Raw genomic sequence first — 26,136 nt, forward strand, 5'->3', positions numbered from 1 at the left:
AATGTGAAAAATATAATACAACTGTCCTCAGCTGGGCAAAAGGAGTGTCTTACTGTGAAACCAATGGACAAACAGCCAGAAACTACTTGGGAGTAAAATTTTATTTAAAATGTCCAATTCTATGTGCTTAAAGCAAATGTCTTTAGTGGATTATGAACATGAGTTAGACAAGGCCCCTTTAGGACCGTTGACTTATTTCATAGCATGATTCCAACATAGTACAAAAATATTTACAAAATACAAACTGAGTATATCAAATGTTGACATATTTACAGTCTTGAATTACAGTAGCTGAAAAGCTTCACAAGTAAATGACAGAAATAAAAGACAAGCCAGATATTGAATGGTAGTACAAATGTGCACAGTACTGTATCGTGTGATGGAATTCTTGCCAATGGAGACTTGATGTTTCATCTACATCCATGGCTAAACGCACCTTTGTGCCTTTGACCTTGGAGGACCAAGAGCAGGTTTTTATGACAAACTCCTGACCAAATCCATCTCCAGATCTTTATAACTGAATGTGAATCATCTCTTATAAACCAGAATATCTGTTGCACAGTGCTCATTTTGGAGGAAATCTCTTGGATTCACACATTCACATGCCGGTCTGATGGATGTGGTTCAATCTGATGTTTGCTAGTGCATGCTTCAATAAGTAAGAACAACCAGGCAATGATTAAAACTATCACTTTGTTTCATGATGCTGTTTAAAAAATATAAAAACCAAAGTGCCTTACGGGTAAAATAACTTGTAATCAAACAATCTATAAATCATTGAAATGTCACATCACGTTGGTTAAGTTTGTTCCAACCGTTTTCTCAAAATTAAAAAAACAAATTAGTATAGCTGTATATAAGTTGGATTTCATGTATATTTCTTCAGGATGTCTAGATCCACAGGCTCATCGAAGTAGAGGAGCTCTAGCTTTGGGTATGGAGTGACTATAAAGGAAAGAAAAAGAGTACATTAGTACAGAGAATTATCTTACTGATTTACATAGCACTATTCAATTAATCTGTCAACATTTTTCCATTCATGCAATTGGTGTATATTCACATGGATCACAGATATGCCTATAAGAATGCATCATAATACATAATTCCAAAAGATGCCAAATTATACCTTTTACGATACATTATGTAACAGAAAGTGAAAAGGAGATAGATACCATAGCCTGGAAAATCGAATTGATTTCAAAGAGCTGCGAGCTTTACGTCCTCGGGAGACAGTGCGTCTGTTACATGTAGGAAATGAAAAAGAAAACGAAAGAGGAAGGAAAGAACACTGCAGATTAGCACCAGTAAAAGATGCAGAAATAGCTACAGACTGGTGACAACAGGCCAGAGGCAGAAGACACAGTGAGCAGCAGAGTCCAGAGAAGCTATAGCCAGTCATACTCTGAAATCCACTATTCTTAGAGAACATGCAAGGAAAGCTTTTGAAAGGAACAGCATGAGACTGAGGCAGGAGTTTAACCTGACACTGGTACATAAAGCAGGGACAGATTTACTATATATGTAGTGTTAGTACACTATCTGGGTAAAGAAGAACCATAGCTGGGTTGCATCATGTTCCAGACAACCAGCTTAGTTAGGTATCTGAAATGAACTTTGTTGTACAATTTAGATGTAACCCTAGTATGAATAAAACTGTAACTGATTAACAATATAGGTATAAGCTGTAAAATAGCAATATTTAAAAGATTGAATAAAATTTATTTTTTGATGTTACATTTCATCTCTTTGACAATGATTGGTTTATGTTTTATCATCTTAGGATTTATGCTGTAAAACAAACTTGGACTTTGGCAAGTTTCCATGACTTTGTAGGAAAAGTATTTTTTTCTGTTTATTTAAAAAAAAAAAAAAAAAAAAAAAAAAAAAAAATCAAATTAGCATTTAGGTTAATGAGATCAATTAAGTCTGATTCCTGTCTTTCTTCAAGTAAAAGTAAGTCATTTTCCTCCCAATGACCTCAAACACACTGCCCTCCAGACATGTGGATTCATCTGAGCTATCAGATCAAAATGTTTAAAAGAGATCTAAATTTAATTTAGCAATTCCTCACTACATAAAACATCTGAAAAGAATTTGTGGCAGAACCATAATTTGGTTATGTTTAAACATTTAATAATTGTTGATGCATCCCAGCCTAAGTACTTTAAGTGATTATGACACAACCACTGTCTTGAGCATTAAGAGGGGAAAGAGGGAGAGTGCTGAGCCTCTGGATTTTGGCTGGATTTACACAGGCACAAATGATCTGATCTGATCTGATCATCCCATGGCTGCCAAAACCAGGGAGAAATCACTTTAAGCATGATTTTTCTTGTTTGGGCAGTAGAGATGAGATCTGCTCTTCATAAAAAAAAAACCAAACTTGTTAAAAAATAGTTTGTTTGTGTGCAAATGCAGCCAAAGTCTCCATATGGCTCAGAGTGAGTTTGTGGGAGCTTGCCTGCAGGTGGATCTGTGCCATGTTTAAGTTGATGAGAGTGCCTGTGTTGGCTGTGGCACTGGCTGTGTCTCTATGGCTGCCACATGGCTCACAACACATTGGGTCCCTGTCGCCAGTCACTACATGCAAGTTGCCTAGGGACCTGACCAGTCTGGTGTGGCACAGGGAGCTGGCAGAGAGAGGGGGAAGCTGTTAATTTACTCCACAAGGATCCACGAGTGGCTATAGCCTCTTGGTTGCTTTTCAGCTGTGTCTACTCCACATAAAAAACACAATATGATATACTTGTTACTGCAACAACACAGCACAGTTCTTGACAATGTAGAGACAGGAAAATAATTGAAATAACACAAGTCCAACACTGAGACCATAATTGGTGCTTATTAGTCTTGTGTTGTTAGTGTAGTTTTCTTTCAACAAACATTTTACAAATATAAAATTGTTGATTTGAGTCCACTTGATACATTTTAAGAGCTTTCAACAGCACAGACAAAAAAAAGGATATTTTCTATTTGGTTAAGTAAAAATTTCCGTTAGTTCTCATCCTGCTCTTATTATAAATCTGGACTATCAGAGTAAATGAGTGCTCAGTGTCAAATCCAGCCACTGACCTTCCTCCTACTCCGTTGCCTGGCAGTGAGGTTCTGGTCCTCTTCCTGCTGTCTGAGTGGTCAGACAGAGCCAGGGGGTTGACACTGGTCTTACAGCCCTGAACACTGCCGTGCAAGATGACCCTGCTGAGAGGAGAGATAGGTGACATAAAAGATGAGTCTCAGCCATATTTTTTGTCAATGTGATGGTGTGCGTGTCACTGTACATGTGCATTGAATATATTACCTTAGGGACTGTGATGATGACCTGGTGTGAATCTTATTCTCTTCCTGTCTGTGAAAACACAAGTAACATGACAGTAAAAATGTGATTAAACTTTATATAATCAAGAGAAATGAGAGAGGAGGAAAAGACTGTATGGAGATGGGCAAGAAGGCTTTAAAAATTTATAGCTTTAGACTTAGGCACAGATCATTATTGCAGCTTCAGCAGCCAAGTTAGTAAAGCCAAGTAAGTACCAGTAGAAGCCAAGGGGTGGCACCAAACGACTTAGAGGGACCTGATTTGACTTTTTACAGAGCTATTATTGTCATCAGCTTAACTGTCTGAGGGGTTTTGATTTTGGCAGTTGGCAGTTCAATCAACATAATAACCAGCAAAGCATGATGTTTAAAGATGAAAGGATGATGGGAGCAGTTTATGGTACAAAATCGTTATGTACTGAAAAATGGTGACAAGGACAAGGCAGGAGCCTTTGATGATTCAGATTTTTAAAAAGTGGCTCTTGCTCATCAGCTCAACGTTTACTGTGCTTACAGAAAGGTAACAAGAGGATGATTTAAACAACTTTCTGATTGGGTTGGGAATTAAAGAGAGACAGGGGGCTCACTTACAGCATTCTCAGTTAGAGCTCCAGAACGGGGCAGGACAGGTTTTTTGGGGGCTGACGGGCGGTAGAACTCATTGAAATCCTAACCCGTCTATACAGAAATGCAGGATGGAAGAAGGGAAGCCATACACAATCCACCACAGGGCAAGGCTACACAGGGAGGAGAGCAGCATGGCTACCAGCCATCTGAAAGGAGGACAAATCCAACAACAAGAGCAAACGGAAAAAAAGGGGAAAAAAAGGAAGGAGAGACAAGAGACGTCCGGGCAGGACACAAAGCCTCTGATGTTCTGCTTTTCCACTGGGACTGGATTAGATGAAATACCTTTCATAGAGTCTTGCATCCAGCAGTGCCAGTCAGCAAGTTTTTGTTTCTTATTCTTTACTTGCTCTGATGTGTTAGCAGATTGCCATATACTTAGAAACCAATTGATGTGGGAGTTCTGAATTAGATTTTGATATTTGTGAAATTAAAAAAAGCTAATAAACATACTGGCAAATATTCCATTTACACAAAACATTTCTGACAGTAAGGATAAATTAGATATTTAAGAGTTGTGACAAATATACATTGTAGTACGTCATTTTACAGTTGACAACAAACTTTACTGATCGTACGATGACCCTAATAGTACCTATAAGATGACATTAAATCTTCTTAAATAAATAAGCAGTATCTATAATCAGTAGCTCTAATTGTTAGTTGATAAAAACATAAAAAAAATGGTCAGTTCCTACAAGAATTAAAGTATCCATTATCAAATTTTGTTTCACAATAACAGACCATTTAAAAATAAACCTGGCAGAAGCAAAAAATCTGAGGGAGTAAACAAAGCTCAGATGCGTTTTTTTTACTGATCCAGTCACAAAAAGCAATGGAAAAACAACAGGCATTTGACAATGAACCCGGCCCAACATTAATTACGTTAGACGAACACAGATTGAACACAGAGGCATGTCCATGCGTGCATGTCCAAGGGTTTCATGCCTGCTGCCATGCGTGAAAAAGGCAGAAAAGATGAAGAAAAGTTTTCATATAATTGTTGTTCTTGCTGGAATTCAACATGCACCTCAATATTACATAATAAAACAAACAGTGGAGCCAGACGGTGAAGTTCAGCTGCATGTTAGATGTTTGTCTAGCAACTCATTCATTTATAAAAGGCATATATGGCCTAAAGTGCAAGCAAATCTCTCTTCTGTCTCAACTCCCTCCTGATAACCTATAAGAATCCATTTTCATCCCTCTACCTCCTCTGAAGCTCACATATGATGTTTTAGTCCTTTATATTAGAATGCAGATCAGGAGGAATTTATCATTCCAACAATGCCATTTAAAGTCTCTGATTAAACTCATAAAACACCTCAGTCAAAGATGATCCTAACACAAACTTACTACTGGCAATTTCCAAAAACCCCTACAACTTAAGGGTTGAGCAGACAAGTTAGCTACTTTACCAAACAATAAGGATATACCTACTGCACATCACAACAAGGACCAAGTTTCCCTTACTGAATTTTGTTCTCGATAAGTGGCAAGTCAGTAGTGCAAGCCATGCACTAAAACATTTAATTCAACTAATCCAGATCTCATGTAAAACCGTGATTAGTTGAATAATTGGTGCTGTTGTTAACAAGTACAGCAGGCTCAACTTGAGACCTTTACTGTAACTCAGAGGATATCTCTGATAAGCAGAACAGCTCAGTGTGTCTATGAGGCAGACAATGAAAGGCGTGTCAATGTAATGCATCCATTAAGTGCATATCCACTTCACACCGTAGTCATCCAAAGAAAGAAAAAAAACAAAACAAGAACAACATCAAGTCAGCCATACCGTTAGCCATACCAGTCACTGGCATAGCAACCATTTCTACAGGAAGAGGATGTCAGCTAGAAAGGAAGTGACGTGCACTTACCTCCATCATACAAAACCTCACATCCTCTCTCTGTTTTTCCTCTCCCCCACTCTTTCTCTGCCTCTCTGCTATTTTTTGAACGGCAGGCAACACATCGGCCACACCGTACCCATGAGGCTGCAGCAGAACACTACCACCTGCCTGACATGGGACAACAAAAGCCAAAGCCATATGGGTACATTGGCAGAGGCCAGTCAACCATCCTCAGCCTTGCTGACACCCAACCTTCCACGGTTTGATTTACATAGGCACAAATGATGTAGACTTTATTTAAACAGGGTAGTAAAAAAAATCTATTAGGGTTCCTTCTGTGTAGTTAACTGTAAAGCATTAGCACTTTATCACCTTCTGATGGAACACAGGGTTTCCATAGAGCTGGCTAGTCACATGTTACAGTTGTCTAGCTGTACTCTTATGCTTGTTACACACAAATATACTAGAAACAAAATCTAAATCGCCAAGTTTGCAAAGGCATAATAAGTTTGGAACATGCCACAGTGACTCATTTTAATTTTTAGAGACTTTGTGGTAAAGTTAAACTCCATGCTTGTTCCTCTTTCGTTTGACATTTCCAATATGAATCAGATTCAGATTTCACAACTGCCAAGTTGTGATTGCACTTCTATCACTGCAGAGCAGGGACTTACAGAGAAATAGAGACATCGCCTTTTGTATTAACCACGGATTTACATGCTTCCATGTCCGGTGTGGAGTGTCATTAAATGATTGGTTCTGCAGTGACCCATCATTCCATTGGCTGGCAGATCAAAGTTGTTTACGGTCAGTTCCAATATTGTCCTGCATTCATCCAGAATTGATTAGACACTACTGCAATGCAATAATGTCTGTTTTTGAATCATAATGTTAATCAAATTCTAAAAATCAAAACTATCAAAATGCAACTATCAGATCTTCTCTTGACTAAATGAGTGGCCCAATTACCTCAAGGACAATGTGACATGATAACCCAGTGACTAGCAAGCTCTAAATTGATTTGGCCTATATATTTTTCTCCTCAACTCTGAGAATTATTTTTAAGATATTGACTGAAGAAGACAATTTACAGATTATCAATCCTGCAGTAAAACAAAACCCATAGATTATATCTGTAACTTCCACATCTTTTGTGCCTCTCTAAATCCAGCCCTCAACAAAATGTTTTCTGGAAGATTGTGTATCAGACGCCAATCCAACCCTCCAACCAACTGGGTCACTCACTCCATCTATTTGACCTACTTCTTCCTCGACTTATTGTTCACCCTCACAACTTACTGATTATAGATGATAACTGAATCACTCATATTACACTTGATCTGCATGTGATGACATTTAATCCGAAAAACCAGAAGGGGACACAAAAAAAAAGTTATTTAAAAAATACTGCCTAGGTCATTAACTCATAAATTACGATATTAGAATGAAATTGCCATGGTATGGGTAAGGGAGAGCAGCCCTAACAGATTTGCCATACCTAAAACCTGACACAAAGAGACAGCTGACTACCCTGAATAAACAGTCAGGAAAGGAGAAAGTTCATTAAATGAAATGATAAAAAAAACAAAAACCTACAAGGTCACTACCTGGTCTTTATGAAATCCTAATTTTTCCAAATCATATGTTACTCATGATTTGAAAAACACTACTGTATACACGTAATGAACCGACGGACTGACACGAAGAGGCATCGCTCAGTTTACAGTACTACAACACGTCAGTGTGATGCATGATGACACTTGCAGGCTGCTTGGGTACTTACGATAGTGAACCTGAAGATGATCTGGCTTGCCTCTTGCTCTTCAGGGCTCGCAGTTTATCACCCTGTGTAAGGCCATTTCTCTCCTCTTCATCATTATACTGCAAAACAACGCAATCAGTAGATAAAGCAGTGTGTTCTTGTGGTTCGTTGGTTTTTTCCCACTTATGGAAGTACTGTCAAAAATGATGAAAGCATGACAGGAGCATCATTTCAAAACTCACCAGTTCCATTTCTTCCTTCTTGGCTGCCCTGTTCTTGTTGCTCCCATTGATGGTTATGTCATCCACTCCAGACAGGATCCTGGTTACAGCCATCTTGCCATTCTCTTGTTCATTTAGCATCTTCTCCCGGAAAACATCTCCCTCAGCCCATAGACTGTTCTGCTTCCTAATGTACAAAAGTTCCACAAACCACAAAATAAACTTGTTATTCTTGCTGAAGATTTCTCAGATCAAATCTGCCCTCACATGGAAGTCCAATTATACAGAAGTCTACAATATAATTACCTGTTTTTTTTAAAAGCCCCGAAACCCTATTTTCTTAATTAGCATCTTACTATAAGTGTTATGAACACATAATTTTCTGACAAAGTTAACAGCTTTGGTAATGTCACCCAAGAGATCTGTTTACTACATTTGTGACAGTCAAACTGTTCATAAAGTAGAGGTGGTGAGTGAGTGTTGGAGTGAGCAAGAGAGGGTAGTCTGTATGTGATGGTGATGCTGGCAAGTGGAGCAGGGAGAGCTACGTCAGGAGTACATGTGCAAGTAGCAGCCTATTGTATGTAGAGTTTAGGCTGCTTGTCAGAAAATAAATGCTACAACTCAGCAAGACCAAAGCTAGGTTCCTTTGTTTTGCTTACCACTTGCACAGAACATGCTGACAGAGAGTGCACATATAGGAAACAGGTGAAAACAATGATTAGACGAGGTGCTAAAGCCTGAGCAGCAGGCTCAGCTGTGGAAAGCGTGGTGGCACACTGTCCTGACAGATATTACATACAGCGCTGTTGAGCACAGGGGACATTCCTTCACTGTGACAGCCAGAGGTAATAAAACCTATGGATGCTATTTTCTGAACCTTATCTTTGTTTGGTGCTTATCCAGGCACGAATATTCTGCTTCAATCGACACTTACTCTTCAACAAAGTTCTGCTGAGGCCCAATGATGGACCCTGGTCGGCAGATCCGTATCCAGGCAATGGCCTCTGCAGCAGTCAGGCGGTAATGTTTCATCATATAGCAGCCGATCAGAGTGCCGGTCCTCCCCAGACCAGCTGAAAGAAAAAAAAGTGGCGTGGCATGTCATTAAATTGTGTAACAACAAAACACTGTGGACAGTTTATACAGCCATAGGCATGGTACAAGTGCCATGCACCAACCACAATCAGCCAGAACAGTTTGATCTAGCAATGTTTCTTTCAGTGTGAATGTGGGTTAGAAATCTTACCTTTGCAGTGGACAGCTATGGCTCCTTCTGCGTTCTCACAGATGTTGAGAAATTTCCTGACGATAGAGTCATTCGGTGTACTCCCGTCCACAAAGAACAGGTCATGATGCTCAAAGCCAGAATCAGTAAAACGCCTGGCGTCATACATCTTTTTGTTGAGGCGGATGATAGTGGTGATGCTGTGGTTCCTAAAGTAAGGAATGTAGGCCTCAGGAGCATGCAGAGGATACCCTGAGGTAAAAGAAAAAGTAGTCTGGTGAGTTTCAGAGTGAGTGTCAGAGCAAAGTCAGAAACAATTCTGTGGTGGACTTTTCAATTACCATTCTCTATTTTGCTTTTTGGATGAGGCCCACTGAATGCAAGGAACTTTCCTGGAATGATCCAGTTCAAGTCTCCATTTTCTGCCCTCTCATAGTGCTCATATTCCTCCACATCAAAGTTAGAGAAGTCCAGCCAGCCGTACTGCAGAGCCTGAAAGATGGTTGAAAGGGAGTTAATTTCATTAGTTGCATGACACAGCAAGAAAGAGAAATAAATAAATCTTAAAATGAGCTACCTTATAAACAGCACGAAGGCAATCTAGGATGTTCAGATTGTACATGCAGGTTCCAAACGAAGCATCTCTGTGAAACATAAATTATATGTCCATCTTTATCAGCACAACATACTAAAGATCAATTTTTTCTTATTAAAAAAAAAATCTTCTGGCCAGAATGCAGATTGCTATCTCATTTCTAATACTCTCAATTGCTTTTTATCTCCCTCACTGGTCTTGTTCTATAGCTTAACACTTCTCTTACTTTTTTTTTTTTTACCATTTTATAATCACAGAGAGAGTAAGAGAACAGAAGGGCCCTTGAGCATTCTAGGTCTTGTAATCTTGAAACCATATCCTTGTGTTGCACTTGTGTCTGAACAACAGGGGAAAACGAACATTGTTGCAAAGTTAAAACATTGCAAAAAAGCAGATGCAGCAATCTTTCACCAACAACTCTTCTTAAAGGTTTATTGTATCTTTTTTACTCAGTTTTACAATATAATCCATATGTGATGCTTTTTAGCTTGTTTTACCATATATGCTAATCACATCAGTTTGCTCTTAGAATGACTGATTGGTCATTCACTGAGCAGTCTAGCAAGCTACTTTGTGTTTTTAAAAGTAAGTTACTATTAACTATTTGCCTTTGCAAATGGCCTTTAAAAATCAAAACGTGTGATTGACCAATGTAAATAATGATATTGTCTTCAGCCACGGTTGTGGCTCACCCTTAGTTCCTTGGAAAAGAACAAGTTAAATGTGAAATATATATGGTGAATTGGTACCTGAATGGCATGTATGTTGAATTCCTTGACACCAGCAGACTGTAGGCCTCCTCTGGCATCATGTTTAGGTGCATTACCTTCAAATACAAACATCTAATCAGCAAGTGGCTCTTGTATTAAATGCTAATGCAATTTCAATCTGTGATTATCAGATTTATATAGATGCAATATAATTTCTCAAGCTTTATGTAATGTGGTTTGTACACTACTTACAGCATATGAGCCTATTAGGTAGGCAGCATTGGCTTGTTTCTTTTGGTCTCCACAGGTGTAAAATATTATCTTCTTCCTTGAGAGTGTAATGGACTGTGGAAATATTATAAATAACAAACAGTTTGAGCTGACATGTGATGCCTTATTTATATAATATATAATATATAACATAACAAGTAGATATTACATGAGCACATCTACTTTATTTTATTAGTTGTTTTTCCACCCTGGCTATGTCACACTAAACATGGTATTTTTTGGCTGCACGGCTGCAGGGGTAAGAGAACCTACAGTGATGGAGGAAAATTTAAATTGTAAATGGAAGTGGAATTCAACTCTTAAATGACTTGATTAGGAAACTGCTACATGGTGAAAGCCAATCAACAGAATTTGTAAGCTAAGAAAAAGGTTGGGCAATCACCACATAAGACAATTATGTTCTAGAGCTGTGGAGAGGCTGAATCATCTGTGTCCAAGCTTCAGCTGCCAAATCTGTGCCCAACAGCCTTCGAGATCACGTCATGTGCCAAATCCAGACAAACTGCCTCGACAAACAGGAAAAGTTGCGACACAACTTGTGTTGATACAAGTTGATACAAACAAAGATTATTTGGAAAATAAATTTGACTCTAAAAAGTTGTCAGGTCCTGCTAATTGACATGCAAAAAACTACAACCCTATTTAATTTTGCCAACCTACTGCAGGTTGTAGTAGATATTGATTAACCTGGGTTTGCTTCTCATTCTCTTTTCCGGGAAGTGCAATTCAGAGCAGTGGTTTACTTTACCTTGAGCTTCTTTGTCAGCTTGCAACAGAAGCGATAAAACATAGCCAGGTTAAGGGGACCAAAGTCCGCATAGAAGCTGAGAGAGAGACAAAAAAGAAGAAATAGTGTGTCAGAGTGGCTATTTATGCAACCAGCTATGGTCTCTCGGGAAGTTTCGCTAGATAGAATCGGCTACCTCAGACTGACACAGTAAAAACACTGACAGAGTAAAGACTATATTTGGAAGCATTTGATGCTGGAGTGGGTCAGAACAGGACAAAAGGAGCTAAAGACAAGAGGTCTTTTTTTTGTACCACTGGCACAAAAAATGACTTGGAAAGGTCAGTAATGTTCTCTCCTGCGGCCTGTCTCAGAACAGCTCACTACAACCTCTGAAACGGCAACTGCAGCTGTGGTGCTTTTTTTGTTTTATTTACCTTTAATTTTTAATGTTGTTGTGGTTACTTAGGTTTCTTCCAACAGTAAAAAGGGCAGTGCACCAAAATATCCTTAAATCTCATATACTAAAATAACCAATCTGAATATACTGCGTAAGTTCACACTAATGGCTTCTGCACTCAAAGCTAAACCGAGATTCACTGTATTTTGAATTAGTTATGTGCAAGCCTGCTGGCACAAGCACTAATGGTGGAGATCTTTTAGATGACTGCGGTGAAAACACAAGGTTTGGGTAGTGTCTTTTACTGCATGCAAGTAAGTGCAACTGAAAGGCACAAAAAACAACGCAATAACCAGCAAACTAAGTCTGTCGAAAATGCAAAGTTGGGACTAATAACTTACTTCTCATAGGCCAGCTCTTCATCTATGCAGAAACAGTGTCTTTCAGCTGTGCTCTTGATCTTCTGCTGAAGTATGGCGAAATATAGTTGATCTGGATGGGGTGGGGGGAGGTGGGGGCAAAATAGTGAAGTTACTTGCTTTTGTCATGCATATATACTTCTGTTGTCTCTTTTGTCCCAAACCAGCTCCTCTTTGTCGACAACTACTTCTTGTAAGTATTTTCTGGCAACTTACCTTTGATGAACTCGATACATCTTGGCGAAACATCGTCCGCGGTCATCTTGCCCACAGATTTGAACATGACGTTTTACAGAGAAATGTACGTACGTGGTTGATTTTCTTCACAACGACTTGTGCATACTGAGTAAAACCCACACTAATGATGTGAGCGGAGAAAATTAGTTGAAAGTTGTAATTTAAAAGTCTAACGTTAAAAAGAAAGCGTTTTTAAAAGCGTGGCCTCGCTATTCAAGGAGAAGAAAGTTACCAGTCGAAGAGGAGGGAAGGAGACTTTCGTGTGCAAGTGCGCACTCTGCTAAAAATGATCTCTGCTTGACTCCTCCCCCAAGATGTTCCGCGGGACGCTATTGGCTGTGAGCGATGCAGAACGCTACACAATTGGAGGAATGAGCTGTCAGTCACGGCTCCTTCAGTTTAAAGTTCTCAACATAAGACACATGATAGGCCCCGGGAACATTGCCCAAGCGGTTGCTAGGACGATCCCTCAGCCAGTCAAATTCGTGATTTCCACTTCGACTGACCTCCCTCCCCTTGGACTTAGGCTCCTCAAGGATGTTCAAGAACCAGGAAAACGCCGCAAAAGACATAAAAATCAATGTTAGACGAGACTGACAATGGGTCGACTACGACATTTATGACATTCATGCACCAGTCAATCTCAGTATGCACATCTGTAACTCACACGCAGTCCCTAAAACAAGGCAAAGCGAAGTTCTGTTGTAATTTTGACCCCCAAAAAAATACCAGAGCAAAACTGAACTGCTAATATTGTGTATTCTATGCAGAGACTGTGAAGGTAAGTCGACGTAAACCCAGTGCATTAACGATAAAGGGACAGACGGTGTCGCCATATTAGGGCAAAAGATGAAAAAAAATCAAAGACTTTAACACACCCTGGTCACTCAAAACAGAATTGTGTGCATACGCAGCCTGCTTTGTCACATTTGTCAACTAGGCTTAAAGTTGACAGGGTTCATTCTACAGCACCTCTTACCTGTTATCTCAATGTAAATATCAGAATTTAGCTCCGCCTCTGAGCTGTTGTGGGCTGCACAGCGCTTTTTCCTCGACTCGGCTCGTCTTCTCTCGCTCTTGCGCTTCATTTTCTCTTCAGGGCTTCACGGTGGACATTACTGAACAGCTGCAGCAGACCTCCTCCGCTTCGCAGTGCGGCGGCTTTACTGTCCCCGTTTTGTTGCCGTGTTATTATGGCATGGCTTGCTCCAGCGCTGCTGATCTTCTGTATCTGTGCATCTGCGTGTGTGTATATTGTGTATGTGTCAACCGAGACACAGTTGCCTGCTCCAGCCTCTCTGGTGGTGGTGACGTCTGTGAACAGGGGCAGGTTTCTGCTTTCTGAATCCCCTGCATGTGACGTATCAGGATTAGATGTCCTGTGCCCACCCTTCACTGTTCAATAGCAGCAGCAGCAGCAGCAGCAGCAGCAGCAGCAGCTGTACAATATGTTGGGATCCCATTTGGATATAACTGTGCTATGACAGTGCACAAATGCATGGCAATGCATAGAAATACAGCCAAGAAATAGCAATTAAACTTTATTTACAGTATAATAAACTCTTTGTAAATTAGGAAGGGGTTTATAAAAAGAGGAGTGTGATAAGGCCAGACTACTAACAGTGCACCAGTGTTCATCACGATTAAAACACTACCATCTTACTGCAAGTATACCAACAGAATTAGATAAAATAAGACATTGTAACATGAGGATAGAAAAGGTAGTAAACAAAACATGACAAAAAACAGCAGTGCATGCATACCCATCTTGTTTTTCGGCAAAGAAAAATCTTGCCTCAATGACCACTTAGCTTTTAATCACATCTTACAGTCTTCATTAGCAGTATGAGTTTGCTGAGCCCACTTAATAGCTTTTTCCATAGCTTTGAGCTTCAAAAAGTTAGTAAGGAGACTTGGAGTTAAGATTTTTTTTAACAGTTGTTATCAAGATCAAGAATGAAGTTTCACACTAAACAAAGACATGAGGTTTTTTCACTCTCAGGTCTCATTTTATTGAGTTATAATGTGACTGTTGTAATGATGTGTGTTTTCACATAGTTATGTGACACCTATCATTTTGGACAGCTCTCTCTTGTAAAAAAAAAAGAAAAGAAAATGTATCTCAAGAGACTTCCTGGTTAAAAAAAGCTTAAATTAAATAAATAAAACATTCAGACCTATGCAAGATTTTAGCAAGGCAGTCAAGTTGTGTGCCAGCACAGAAATGATAAACAATGTACTCAGAGATACCGGGACACAAATATTTGTTACTGATAATGATGCCTCCCCTCTTCTTGTTGCAATTTGTCAGTGCACAGTGTATAATGGAACTAAACATGCAACATTTGTACACCTCTGCATGTGTAATAACAACAGTGATGTGGGGCAAAGCACTTTCAGGCAATCAGATGGCTATACATGTATGATCTTTGGCTTATCGCTGAAGTTCAGAGTCTGTTGAACTCCAGCCAGCTGCAGGAGCCAGGCAATGGGCATGTGGTCCAGGCGGTTCATGTCAAAATGGGAGAAATGAACTTGAGAGCCTGCAGAAAGAAGAAAGAGTGAGGGAGAAAAAGAGAAGGATCTAACACAATGGACAGAAAGAGAGAAATTGAGATTGATAATTTGCAGAGTTAGAGAGAAAGAGAGTCAGGAAAACTTGCCTGGCCCTGCAATGATGGCTCCACCTTGCTGATGTAGATCACCCTGAAAGTCGAATGCAGGGCTAGTCATTGCTCGCCATATACTCTTCATTTGGCCCATAAAAACACCAGACTTCACATGGGGACTAGGGTTTGCTGAGTACATAAACATACACACACATGCAATTGTTAATTAATTACCACCTTGGGACACATTGACTCATACTGCCTTCACACTGTTATTGCATTACCAGAGTCTGTAAATTTCTCCTCTCTCTTCATCCCAAGCTTTTGATAAATGCACCTCTCTGGGTCCACGTATATCTCATAGTGATAGCCCGTCAGGGAGCAGAATGGCTACAGGAGAGATAAGAGACACATCTCAGCTGCATGTAGTGTGTGTAAATTCAAATTCAAGTTTGTTTGTTATTAATTAGTAATACAGCTGAATGGGTTTTGTTTCTCTTTTAAGACTGAACAACAAAACATAACAATGTATAGGTAGGTATATTAAAAAACCTGAGAGGCAAAAAAATATCCATGAATCATAATAAAATGTGCAGTTACACCACATCACAATTGAAAACTGATTTAACATTACAGAAATCTATGGGACACTGTGGTATTATGCACACTGATCATAAAGTAATTACCTCTATATGATGATGAGCAGACTGACCAATCACAATCAGTCTAATGTCAGCATCCTGCAACAACACATCAAATTTTGGATTGATCAGAATCAATAATTTTCGATTGATACAGTATCACTTATGATTTGCTTGTTGTGATTGACTGCAGTGCATTCCTAGTCATGGTTCAGTATTTACCTCCAGTGCTTCTCTGGGTACTTTGGTCAAATCATCCACATATTCTTTGCAGCTGTAGCACAAGAAATTCTGCAGGGACATTAAGTATATATTATGTTAACAGGTGTTCGCAGTATGATATATTCATTACTTTTTCACACTCTCATCTTGCACCTATATAATGTTTAGCTTTCTGTCTTCACCTATAGATATGATCTCTCCATTCTTCCATTTTCCACCATAGCATGGGAAGTTGTTGGGGCATCTGTCCAGCAAGGCTGAGGCTCACCTGTTGCCTACTTTGATGCCTTCAAAAGAAACATCTTTTGAAGCTCATTCTAATTATCTTAAACCTCTCATGATTTTACGAATGCAACTTCTGGCAGGATATGGCCTACAACTCATCATCAGTAAGGTTAAGCCAAACAAAAATTTTCCCCTACCCGCACGAAAATTATGACCGACTTCCTGTCTTGATATAACTTCTTGAAAGGAATAGACAGTCCATGCCGGTCGTAAATTAAACAGTCTTCGACATCTTCAAGACGAATATCGACGGAAGAAATCCGATTTCCCCGATTTTCTTTAGTAACTTGTCGAGTTATTGGTGAAACTACTTCAGCCATTTTTTCTGAGGCTTCCCGAATTCGCACTGCTATTTTGGGAGTTGCCGTTCAGACTGGAGGAGCTGCATGGTGGCTGGAAATTCACGCCCATATTTTGTGTGTATGTGTGTGTGTATGAGGGAGAGAGGGAGTGAGAGAGAGGGAGGAAGGGGCGGGGGGCTGTCACCGTAATTGAGTAGGAAAGAAATACATATAGTCAGTTGTTAATGACTATATTATGCAGAAAACAAAAACTGGCATCACTGGGCGTGTACAGCAGCAACCACAGCTCTGTGTAGTTTCGAATGCAGGCCTAACCATTCTTCTGTCAGTTCAAGGTGACATAACCCTGTATGTTGATATCATCAAGGTTATTTTTCAAATTTATTCTGCTTTAAGTTGACAGTTTATTAGGTACATCTAGCTAAAGGTAATGCAGTCCAGTAAAGCATTCTATTATTATTATTATTATTATTATTATTTTTAACATTTCTATCATTTTGTTCACCCCATTTATATCAATGAAGATAGGATAAATAGCAGAAACATCTCTGTATAATGCCATACAGAGCAGCAGCACCACAAACTAGGCCTAAACCCCCCCCCCCCCGAAAATGATCATACATTGAATCAACTATCAACAACAATTTCAATAAAAACTGATCATTATTACCTTCAATGGACTAAGACAAATACAACTGACTTTAAGTCTATTAGTCTGCATTAATAATACTGGCTACGTGTACCTTATAAACTGCCAACTGAGTGTATTTTAATGCTAAAACTTTTGTACTTTTACGTACAGGTAACATTATCGCAAACTAAGACATATGAAGTAAGAATGCAGGACTTGTAGTTGCAACAGAGTATTTACATGAGCTAAGTTATGGTATTGATACTTTTATCTAAGTAAAAGAACTGCGTATTTTTTCCACTATTATTCAAGCCACAGTTACTTCAGGCTTCATTTCTCCTTCTAGGCCCTACAGCTGCAGGTTCTCCCAGCACCCATGACGAATTACGAATCGCCCTAGTCGGCTTCCTTCCCGCTGCTGTCTCGGTGCGGAAGTGTTGTCCTCCAGAGCAGAGCAGCAGCAGCAGCAGCAGCTGCAGAGCTACGCTAGTTCAGTAGCAAGGTTTCTTGCGTCCGCGTCTCTCCTGCCGGGACTTGTCAGCGCTCATTCCGACCGTGCAGCATAGCAGTATTATGCGAGCACCGTCCGGAGTGTGGGAGCACCGTGTGAAGTGGTGAGAGATGTTTTATGTTCGAGCTACAGCTAACTTAGCATCTAGTGATGGAGCAAGCTAGCCTGTCAGAAAGCTGACCTGGCTTAGCAACGGGAACCGTGTCTTTTTTCCTCCAAGTGGGCTGTAAATATGTTGTTAAGTTGGAACAAATGTACACATAAACTTGTCGCCATTTCAGGCAATACACAGCCGTCACGTTCAGACTGCTTTGTGTGTGTGTCTGTATGCTAAACAAGTGACCACCTGTTCACTGTTTACATCTTTGTGTTTTCATTCGGCAGCAGCCAGACGATGCATCGCTGCTGTTTCCTTGATAGACTATTGTAATACAATTTCCATAACAAATCTACTGTTTTGTATTCTACCGTAGGTAATCAAATTAGGATGATAATATGCGACAAGTAATGTGTTGACAACACAAAATAATACAAGTCAACTGGTTTCGAGTGAGGGTTAAACACGGCTATAACTACTTTGTTGTGTGCTGTACTGTAGATTTGATGATGCACTTTATTTTCCCAGAGGGAAACTGATCAACAGTGTATTCTCAATGATGAAGTATAAAAACAAGTAGCAAGCAATCTTAGACATAGTCCACATGTTTGACACCAACAGTAAACAATATACAACACTATACACTTCACACCAAAGAGGCTGGATTAGGTTGCCCAGAGGTGATTAGTTACAAATGTGTGTTACTTGAACCACTAAACTGCCCCCGTCTTGTTGTACCTTAATGTGTTAATCGGACCAGGCACAGCACTGTCCTGCTGAGTCAATATGAGAAATCAGTGTTTGTATAAATACAGCACAGAAATATACAAATTACTATGTGCAACATAAACAGCTGTTCTGCCATAAGTGCTAAAAGATAGATAGATAGATAGATAGATAGATAGATAGATAGATAGATAAATAAGTAGATAGATAGATACTTTATTTATCCCCTAGGGAAAATTAAAGTAGAAGCTTCATGCACAAGATTAACTTTTGCAAGAGAATATGTGCACCAGCCCCCCAGTGCTGCAACTCATGCTTGTATGTAATAGGGTGCAAAAGCTGATGGGATAAAGGAATGCCTTGTTCTGTTACTCTTGCCACCAAGAGTCAACCTGATGGTAGGGCCTGAAGCAGCATGAACATTGGGTATTGTGTATAAAGTAGCAAATTATGAGTTTTTGAGAGGGCACTGGCTCTGTAAGTGTCACAGAGACTGAATACCAACTTTTTTGCTGGCAATATTCACAGCTTTGCTGAGTAAATTCTTCTGGACAACATTAGCAGTAAGATACCAACAGAGGATGTAGAATGTCATGACACTCTCAATAACAGATGTACAGGTTTAGGATTCACACTCATGATGTGATTGCTTTTTACAAACAAGTACAGCATTTCATTGTGATACCAAGCTAAGATGTTGCTGTGCACTCTGGTAATGTGAACTACATGGGGAGAAGAGTGTAATGATAGTGTTGGCCAGCATCAGTCTATTTTCAGCATCATATATATTCCCAGCTGTTTCAGTATATATAGATCTATCTTAATTGTCCTTGACACTTAAAGGATAGGTCCACATTTTTTCAGGTCTGTCTTAATACTCAATGTCATAATGTACAGTACTGTGCAAAAGTTTTAAGGGGCTTTAAAAAGCTCAAATAAGATGCATTGAGTACATTTAAGACAGCACCAATTCTCCTAGGTACACTTGTGTCCTGTTTGTCAAGGTACTTGGCAGGCAGGATGTTCCAAGCATCTTGGAGAACTTGCCACAGGTCCCTTCATGTGATCCCAGACTGACTCCATGATGTTGAGATCAGGACTCTGCGGTGGCCCTCATCTGTTACTGGATTCTTCTGGTCACTGAAGATAGTTCTTTATTACTCTGGCTGTATCTTTTGGGTTGTTGTCATGCTGCAAAATGAATTTTGGACTGGTCAGACGTCTGCCTGTTGGTATTGCTTGATGGATAAGAATCTAAACTGTAAAGGTTTTTCCTGTCAATATGGACCATGGACTCTTTCTATTGTGATTCCAATATAAGGGATAGGGGAAAATATCCACAGTATTTTCTCTGTGCAAAAATGCTTTCTGAAGTTTAGCTGAAGATATTATAGGACTTCAGCAGTTTGAGTTAGGCTAATCAAGTTGCTACCCTCTGAACTTACAGTGTTTTTAGTATGAAAATCCCTCTTTGTGACACTATCCCTCCAAATCAGCAAAATTACTCTGTATGGGGAAACACAAAGATAGACCTTGCTTCGCCTCAAGAGCAGCAAGGGAGAGTGATGAAAAATATGATTATCTTTTTGTATTTGGATATACACAATGACTTGACTGTTTCCTAAGTTATTGATGCAGTTCCCTTCTTTTAAGGATGTATTTACTGATGCATATACTCTGTTTGTTTTAGAGTTTCCGTGAATCATCTATATGGGCCATCTTCTCTCGAAAAATGGTTACCGCCTGAAGAAGAGGCCACGCAAATTACATCACAGGAAGAAGAAGAAGAGGAACTGTTTCCTTCAGGGGCCTTGTATGCTGTGCTTCATTGTCCACAGCAACAGCAGCAGTCTTGACGACGACAACAACCATTTGGAGGCTGGTGTCAACGGCAGCGGGTGCCGTCATAACAGCGTCACTGGAATCAGTGTCCCCGGTGTGGGTGGTGTTGGCATTGGAGCAGTAGCTGCCTCGAAGCTTGCCGAACGATACGCGACACTCACGTCTCCTGAGGACTGCTCCAAGTTCCTGTTGTCACCAAGGGAGCTATCTATCTGGGAAGGCCAGGGGAGGAGCCTATTATCAGCTGTTCCTGCCAAGCTGATTCCACCACCAGCGCTGTTTCGAACTGCTGGGGTGTCTGTGACCGTACCCATACCTGTGCCTGTGCCTGGCTGTACCAGCGACTACACTGAGATGGTAGGGTGCTAAGGTGGTGCTTCACCAACTATACCAAATGTTGTAGCTGGTGAAGATACAGCCATGATTTACCAGTGCTTGCCAGTTCTAAGTTTACTAATAAGTAGTCATAGAATTCAGACTGATCAGTTATTTTTCTGCAAAAATCTATCTTTCCCCAGATGAATGCTGTCATGTAGAAGGATCTCTTAAATTCTTATTAATGACCAAATAATATTTGGGACAATTATGATGCCACTGACACCATTTCGAGCAATGACTAATGGCTAATGGATCATTACCTCGAAAGACCATTAAAAGCTATCAATTGGGTAAAATGTGTTTGTTGACCAAGACCTTACCTCATGAAGGCAGCCCAGCTATTTATAATAATACGTATTAAAAAAAAATGATGATTTTGCTCAGGATAAGTGGTGGAAAACTCAACTGATTACCACTTGTACTCACTCTCCTAGTGTCAGTGTTAAGCTGTACCAAAGTAAAATAAATATGCAATTGTGTAAGAGCACACAGGAATCTTCTAGGAGTAGCTCATCCCATAATTCAGTCATGATTTACTAACTCTTGTGTCAGCTTAACTGAAACCTCTGAATACAGAACAAGTTTACTTTCTGTCAAATAAGGGGTTGCTTCTTTTTACGGTACAGATGAAAAAAAAAATCTGAAATACTTTATTGCTCTGTCCAACAAATTCTAAGTGTTCCAAATGTAAGGATTACACAGGGTCTCCAACTGCAGTCACAAGTCAAAGCTTCACATTTTGTGTCTTTGTCTTATTTTGTTTTCATTAACGATCCAGGGTCAGGGCTGCTGTTTTTTTAATTGATGCTTCATAACATGGGTGATGCAAGGTTATTTCACGCTGTAATTGTAATTTAAGACTTTACAGTCAAATCTGCCTTGACTTGCCTGAAGGAGCTTTCTCTCCACTTGACTGATCTGTGTATGTCCTTGGGTGCAGGTGTGTAAGAGGAAGTGCTCAGAGGTGCAGAGGTGCACCCCCTGTAAGCAGCCACGCTGTGCCTTCGCTGCCCCTGATGGAGGGCTGGAGAATGGAGGAGTGGGAGGAGGCGGAGGAGAGGCTGCCTCGAACTCTGAAACTGGCCACTGCCACCTTCCCCTCTGTCCGCTTCCCTCGTCCTCCTCCTCTTCTTCCTCTGCCTCCTCCTCTTCCTCCTCACCTGCTGATGGCTGCTGCGGGTTGGGTCTTCATGCAGATTTGCCCCACAGTTCGGACTCATCCCCCTGCTGCCTGCATCATTATGACGAATGCCAGGCTAGAAGTTCTGATGCTGCTGATCACCTAAGCATCAATCACCTGCCTTCCTCCATCCTTCTTAAGGTTAGAGTTTTCTTTGTGTTTATATTTACTGATGTTTTTCTGTTGGTTTTTCTACATTGAAATATGAAGCCAGAGCTAAGTGCTGTACTAAGTTTGTTATTGTGTTTTTCACAAATGAGCTACACCACCATAATTGTTGTTGAATGGTTCCTCTATGTGTCTAATATCTTCTTTTGCATCCTTGCAGGTGCTCTCCCATTTGACAGTGAAGGAGCGCTGTCTGTGTGCCTCTCTGGTTTGTAAGTACTGGAGGGACCTCTGCTTGGACTTCCAGTTCTGGAAGCAAATCGACCTCAGTGGCCTACAACAAGTGAGCATATAGCATAATAGATTTGTCTTAGATTCTATTGTCTTCAGTTGTTCAGTGAACAGGAGAGGCTTTAGTGTCTTTCCAACAGGATGGATAACTGTTTCTGGGATCAAAAGCTTTGTTGTTTTGACTGACTTTCATGTGTCCTTGTGTTATCCTGTTCCCCAGGTAAACGACGATCTCCTGGTCAAAATAGCCTCTCGGAGGCAGAATGTGACAGAGATTAACATCTCAGATTGCAGAGGGGTCCATGACCATGGTGTGTCCTCCCTGGCCTCTCATTGTCCTGGCCTGCAGAAGTATACAGCGTACCGCTGCAAGCAGTTAGGTGACATGTCCCTGTCGGCCTTGGCTACACACTGCCCTCTGCTGGTGAAGGTGCATGTGGGCAACCAGGACAAATTAACAGACGACGCTCTAAAAAAGGTATACACAAGAGATCCAAAGCCTCTTGTTTCAAAGTCTAGATTTTTGCTTGTCTGTCATACATCAGTCTCATTTGTTCTTTTTATTCCCAAATAAAAATTGAAGTAATAATCCAATAAAATGATTCAGGTGAAGTTTTCCAGTATTTAATCTTAATCTCTCCTTTCCACCTTCAGCTGGGAGAGCACTGCAGTGAGCTGAAGGACATCCACTTGGGTCAGTGCTACAGTGTCACAGATGAAGGCATGGTGGCTTTGGCTAGAGGATGCCCTAAACTGCAGAGACTCTACTTGCAAGAGAACAAACTGGTCAGTCCAGCACCTCTGGTCTCATATTCATTGTCGTGCTTTTTCTCCCTGCTTGCCTTAGGGCTTCTGCTCGTGCAGGAGCCCAATTGTCTGTTGTTCTCTGTTTGGCAATTTCCATATCCATAGCTACTACATGGTAAGAGCTACTACTAACATTCTGGGTTTATAGGAATATTGTCAGACCACTGTGGCCCGCCAGGCTACATCTGCATTAAAATACAGATATACTTATTTTAGTTTATCCTCTTTGAATCAGCTGTTTTTGAGAACTGTTCTTCTGCTCTTCTTCTTTTTACTCACTCTTGCTTTGGCAGACAAATGCATGCAACTGCCTCAAGAAATTCTTCATCATAGTTTGATTGATAGTCGGCACACATAAACAATCATGGTACAAGGTAAAATCCTTGATTCAAATGTAATACGAAAGGTTGCCCCTTCCCAAAATTCAATTTTAACCTAGTATCAATTGAAAATTGAGTAACTTTAAGATATTCAATTATGATCACTGGGCAAGAAACAGCCAACAGCCACAGGTTACCTGTGTGATGATCTGATCAGATCTTGGAGGTCTGTACATTTTCAGTTTAATCATTTATTGCAACTCATTAATGTATGAAAATGTGATGCCTTAATAAGTTTAATAACATCTACTCTTGTTTTATACATTATCAACATGGCATGAAATTTCAAATTTCTTTTAACTGAAACAAGCAGGTACTGAAGAGTGACAGGCTACTTTAAACCACCACTAGATGTCACCGTTTTCCAATTTCTAAAACCAGCCTGCCAGCTGCTTTCTTTTTGTAGGCCACAGCTTGTTGATACTAATGCTGAGTTGAGCATTTCTCCACCAAATCACAGCTGTATATCTTCTTTAACTGTATTTACTGCTGGATTCTGATAAATAGTCATTTGGCAAGTCTGCCTGGAACCTCCTATTATTTAGATCTTATCTTTTCACTAATGCTTTTGCCCTTTCTCCTGCTAATATTTCTTTGCAGCCCATGAGTAATTATGACCTTGATGAATTACTCCGCTTTAAGTTGTTAACAATAGCTGAGTTTGTTAAAGCCCCATTCATCAACTTAATAGTATATGAAATTAGCATTTACCACTAGTTGAGAGATTAATATTGCTGCTGATAACATTTCAGCGCCACAGTATCAATTTCAGTCGTCTTTAAGAGGTGAGATCGTCACAGTTATTTTAGCTTCCTGTCATTAGGGTGGAGAGAAATGGGCTGAGCTTATATGGGAATTGTTATGTCTAGGTGCTCTGGTTGCTTGGCCTAAAATTGTCATTAAGTTCTCCAGGAATTAAGACGACCCAGAAACACTTACATATCATTTCTCAGAGGCCATTTATTTTCTCTGACAGCTTGAAAAACTCTCTCCTTCAATTTCCTAGAAAAAGAAATCAGATTTTGTTGCTTCCTCGGAAAATGTTTGTAATTACAGTCTCCAGATGAGTTTGGTTCAATATACAGGCACCATGAGTCAAAAAAATGTGCATGACCACCAATGCTGTTTTTTTATATTTTGATTTTGTACAGGCTGTTGGCTTTAATGCAGTAACTATAGATATTATGTCACATATGAGGAATTCATTTGGTGATTCAACCACTTGTACTTTGAGGATCTTATTTCACTCTGGCTCAGCTGTTCATAGACAAACTGAAAAGGTCTGAACTTGAAACAGTGTGGAATAAGTATTTTCTGAAAAGGTTTATGCAAAAACTGAATGGTTGATCACTTCTGGGACCATTGTGTGGGCTCAACCCTTGTTCTCTACATGAATTGATCCAGGGAACAGCATTGAAATGGGCTTTTCAGTTTTCAGTGTGCTATGAATTGCACAGTCATGGGACACTACAGTGAAAGCCTCTTAAAGGCTATATTGTATAAGGCCTCTCCTCTCCTCTCCTCTCCTCTCCTCTCCTCTCCTCTCCTCTCTACTCTACTCTCTTCTTGTTTTCTCTCCTCTCCTCTCTGCTGCCTTTTGTGGTACAAGGATCCTGTCTCTGTCTCTCCTAATCGGTCACAGATGAGGATGAGCCTTTCACTCACTCCGATCTGCCCTCTCTTTCTCCTCCTTCTCCAAAATTGAATAATTGAATCGCTGCAGGATTTTTCTGTGTGGTCTTTCACTCGCCCTCTCCCTTTTTCTTTGCCATGTGCACACCCACATTCATTTTTTCTGTCTTTCCTTGCCTTCTTCTTGTCGTGGTTGTGGTTTCAGTTCCATGCTGGAGGGTTTTTTTCTCTGTGTTAAGTCCATATCCAGCTCTGTAAATGGTTAAATAGCTTTTTTTTGGAGGGAAGGGGGAGCAGACCCTCTGAATAACCTTGTGTACCCTGCAGGAAATATTTAAACACTACTAGCACTAATAATATTAGTAGCAATTCTGCCAATGTTGCTCTGTTTTTGTGTCCTTTGTCAGTATCCTTCAATTTTAGGCCACAACATTCTAAATCATGGTTTTTAGTTAACTGAGGAAAAGTTCAGGAACTTTTTGGAGACTTGGAGCGCAGTGGAGATATGTCTGGTGTCCTGCTATGATGCTAGATGTGCAACTGTGAAATTTCCTACTTTTCCTTTAACTGAAAAAGACATACTTAAAAGGTAATGCAGAAATTCTTGTCATAATTATCATCTTGAAGGGCACACCAGATATTTTTCTCAACAAATGATAGATAAAAGTTTTTAGTGCAACGCTGAAGATGTCTCCAACTCTGACTAGTGTCTTCAAATTTTGTTTACAGGTGACAAATTGATGCTTGCTCTTTCATTGCTTATTAGCCCGGGGCCATATCAGCCCAGGGCAACGAATAACCCTGGGCTAAGTGTGTTGTGTGAAAAGCAGGTGACTCTGGTGTCTCTGTACCCGACTCCTTTTGACATCTACCCTGCATTCTTTATTGCCGTTCATCTAGTATTTATGCCAGAGTTGGTTATATTGCACCAGTTGCCTTTCAAGGCTTGTTTTCATTTTCTGAAGTCTTTTTTTCCCCTCTTCCCCCATTCATATTCTGCTCTCTTCCACCACCTCGAAGGGCAAAGGCTCTGAGAATAGCAAATTCCCCTTTTCCTCATCTCACTTCAATTTGCCGTAGGGGGGAGAGGCAGCCCTGAAAGTTTAACTCTC

The 26,136-nt window shown here is 40.1% G+C and overlaps 3 protein-coding genes across 10 annotated transcripts in view; 1 reads left to right on the plus strand and 2 right to left on the minus strand.

Annotated features, from left to right (window-relative positions):
* Positions 1-83: 83 nt before the first annotated feature.
* On the minus strand, positions 84-13,681 carry LOC111230834 (dual specificity protein phosphatase CDC14B-like). 6 transcript variants are annotated; one of them, XM_022757686.1, is made up of 16 exons: positions 13,362-13,681; positions 12,128-12,218; positions 11,348-11,423; positions 10,561-10,653; positions 10,348-10,424; positions 9,581-9,647; positions 9,345-9,495; positions 9,025-9,255; positions 8,713-8,851; positions 7,797-7,962; positions 7,576-7,673; positions 3,299-3,346; positions 3,073-3,195; positions 2,462-2,630; positions 1,173-1,238; positions 84-945 (listed from the first exon to the last, which is right to left on the minus strand). In XM_022757686.1, exons 1-15 carry the CDS (start codon positions 13,468-13,470, stop codon positions 1,215-1,217), a joined length of 1,662 nt encoding a protein of 553 aa, XP_022613407.1. In that variant the 5' UTR covers positions 13,471-13,681; the 3' UTR covers positions 84-945; positions 1,173-1,214. The 6 variants fall into 6 exon arrangements, with proteins under 6 accessions (XP_022613407.1, XP_022613404.1, XP_022613408.1 ...); XM_022757683.1 differs by having other exon boundaries at positions 3,073-3,198; XM_022757687.1 differs by lacking the exon at positions 13,362-13,681 and adding an exon at positions 12,362-12,661 and having other exon boundaries at positions 3,073-3,198.
* A 273-nt stretch (positions 13,682-13,954) lies between these two features.
* On the minus strand, positions 13,955-16,503 carry aaed1 (AhpC/TSA antioxidant enzyme domain containing 1). 2 transcript variants are annotated; one of them, XM_022757790.1, is made up of 6 exons: positions 16,277-16,503; positions 15,855-15,923; positions 15,678-15,731; positions 15,276-15,381; positions 15,046-15,180; positions 13,955-14,925 (listed from the first exon to the last, which is right to left on the minus strand). In XM_022757790.1, the coding sequence occupies exons 1-6, from the start codon at positions 16,457-16,459 to the stop codon at positions 14,795-14,797; spliced, it is 678 nt and encodes a 225-aa protein (XP_022613511.1). In that variant the 5' UTR covers positions 16,460-16,503; the 3' UTR covers positions 13,955-14,794. The 2 variants fall into 2 exon arrangements, with proteins under 2 accessions (XP_022613511.1, XP_022613512.1); XM_022757791.1 differs by lacking the exons at positions 15,678-15,731; positions 15,855-15,923.
* A 1,049-nt stretch (positions 16,504-17,552) lies between these two features.
* fbxl17 (F-box and leucine rich repeat protein 17) overlaps positions 17,553-26,136 on the plus strand; it is a 211,750-nt gene continuing 203,166 nt past the window's right edge. For both annotated transcript variants that reach the window (XM_022757844.1, XM_022757845.1), the window contains exons 1-6: positions 17,553-17,686; positions 20,097-20,605; positions 21,567-21,947; positions 22,135-22,257; positions 22,426-22,683; positions 22,860-22,991. In XM_022757844.1, the coding sequence (XP_022613565.1) occupies positions 20,117-20,605; positions 21,567-21,947; positions 22,135-22,257; positions 22,426-22,683; positions 22,860-22,991 (1,383 nt within the window). In that variant the 5' untranslated portion in view covers positions 17,553-17,686; positions 20,097-20,116. The remainder of the gene's footprint in view (positions 17,687-20,096; positions 20,606-21,566; positions 21,948-22,134; positions 22,258-22,425; positions 22,684-22,859; positions 22,992-26,136) is intronic.

Source organism: Seriola dumerili, unplaced genomic scaffold (assembly GCF_002260705.1).
Source record: "Seriola dumerili isolate Sdu_G_001 unplaced genomic scaffold, Sdu_1.0 BDQW01000290.1, whole genome shotgun sequence".
NCBI classification, from domain to species: Eukaryota; Metazoa; Chordata; class Actinopteri; order Carangiformes; family Carangidae; genus Seriola; species Seriola dumerili.

Excerpts from the sequence above, each read along its gene's own strand:
- aaed1 (XM_022757790.1), bottom strand. The coding sequence starts at position 16,459 with ATGGCTGAAGTAGTTTCACCAATAACTCGACAAGTTACTAAAGAAAAT. Across the intron at positions 15,924-16,276 it reads CGGTCATAATTTTCGTGCGG|AATTTCTTGTGCTACAGCTG; the intron begins GTAGGGGAAAAT and ends ATGTCCCTGCAG. Across the intron at positions 15,181-15,275 it reads GGAGAAATTTACAGACTCTG|CAAACCCTAGTCCCCATGTG; the intron begins GTAATGCAATAA and ends TTATGTACTCAG.
- LOC111230834 (XM_022757683.1), bottom strand. The coding sequence starts at position 13,470 with ATGAAGCGCAAGAGCGAGAGAAGACGAGCCGAGTCGAGGAAAAAGCGC. Across the intron at positions 7,963-8,712 it reads CAGCAGAACTTTGTTGAAGA|GAAGCAGAACAGTCTATGGG; the intron begins GTAAGTGTCGAT and ends TTTGTACATTAG. Across the intron at positions 1,239-2,461 it reads TGGCACAGATCCACCTGCAG|ACGCACTGTCTCCCGAGGAC; the intron begins GCAAGCTCCCAC and ends TACATGTAACAG.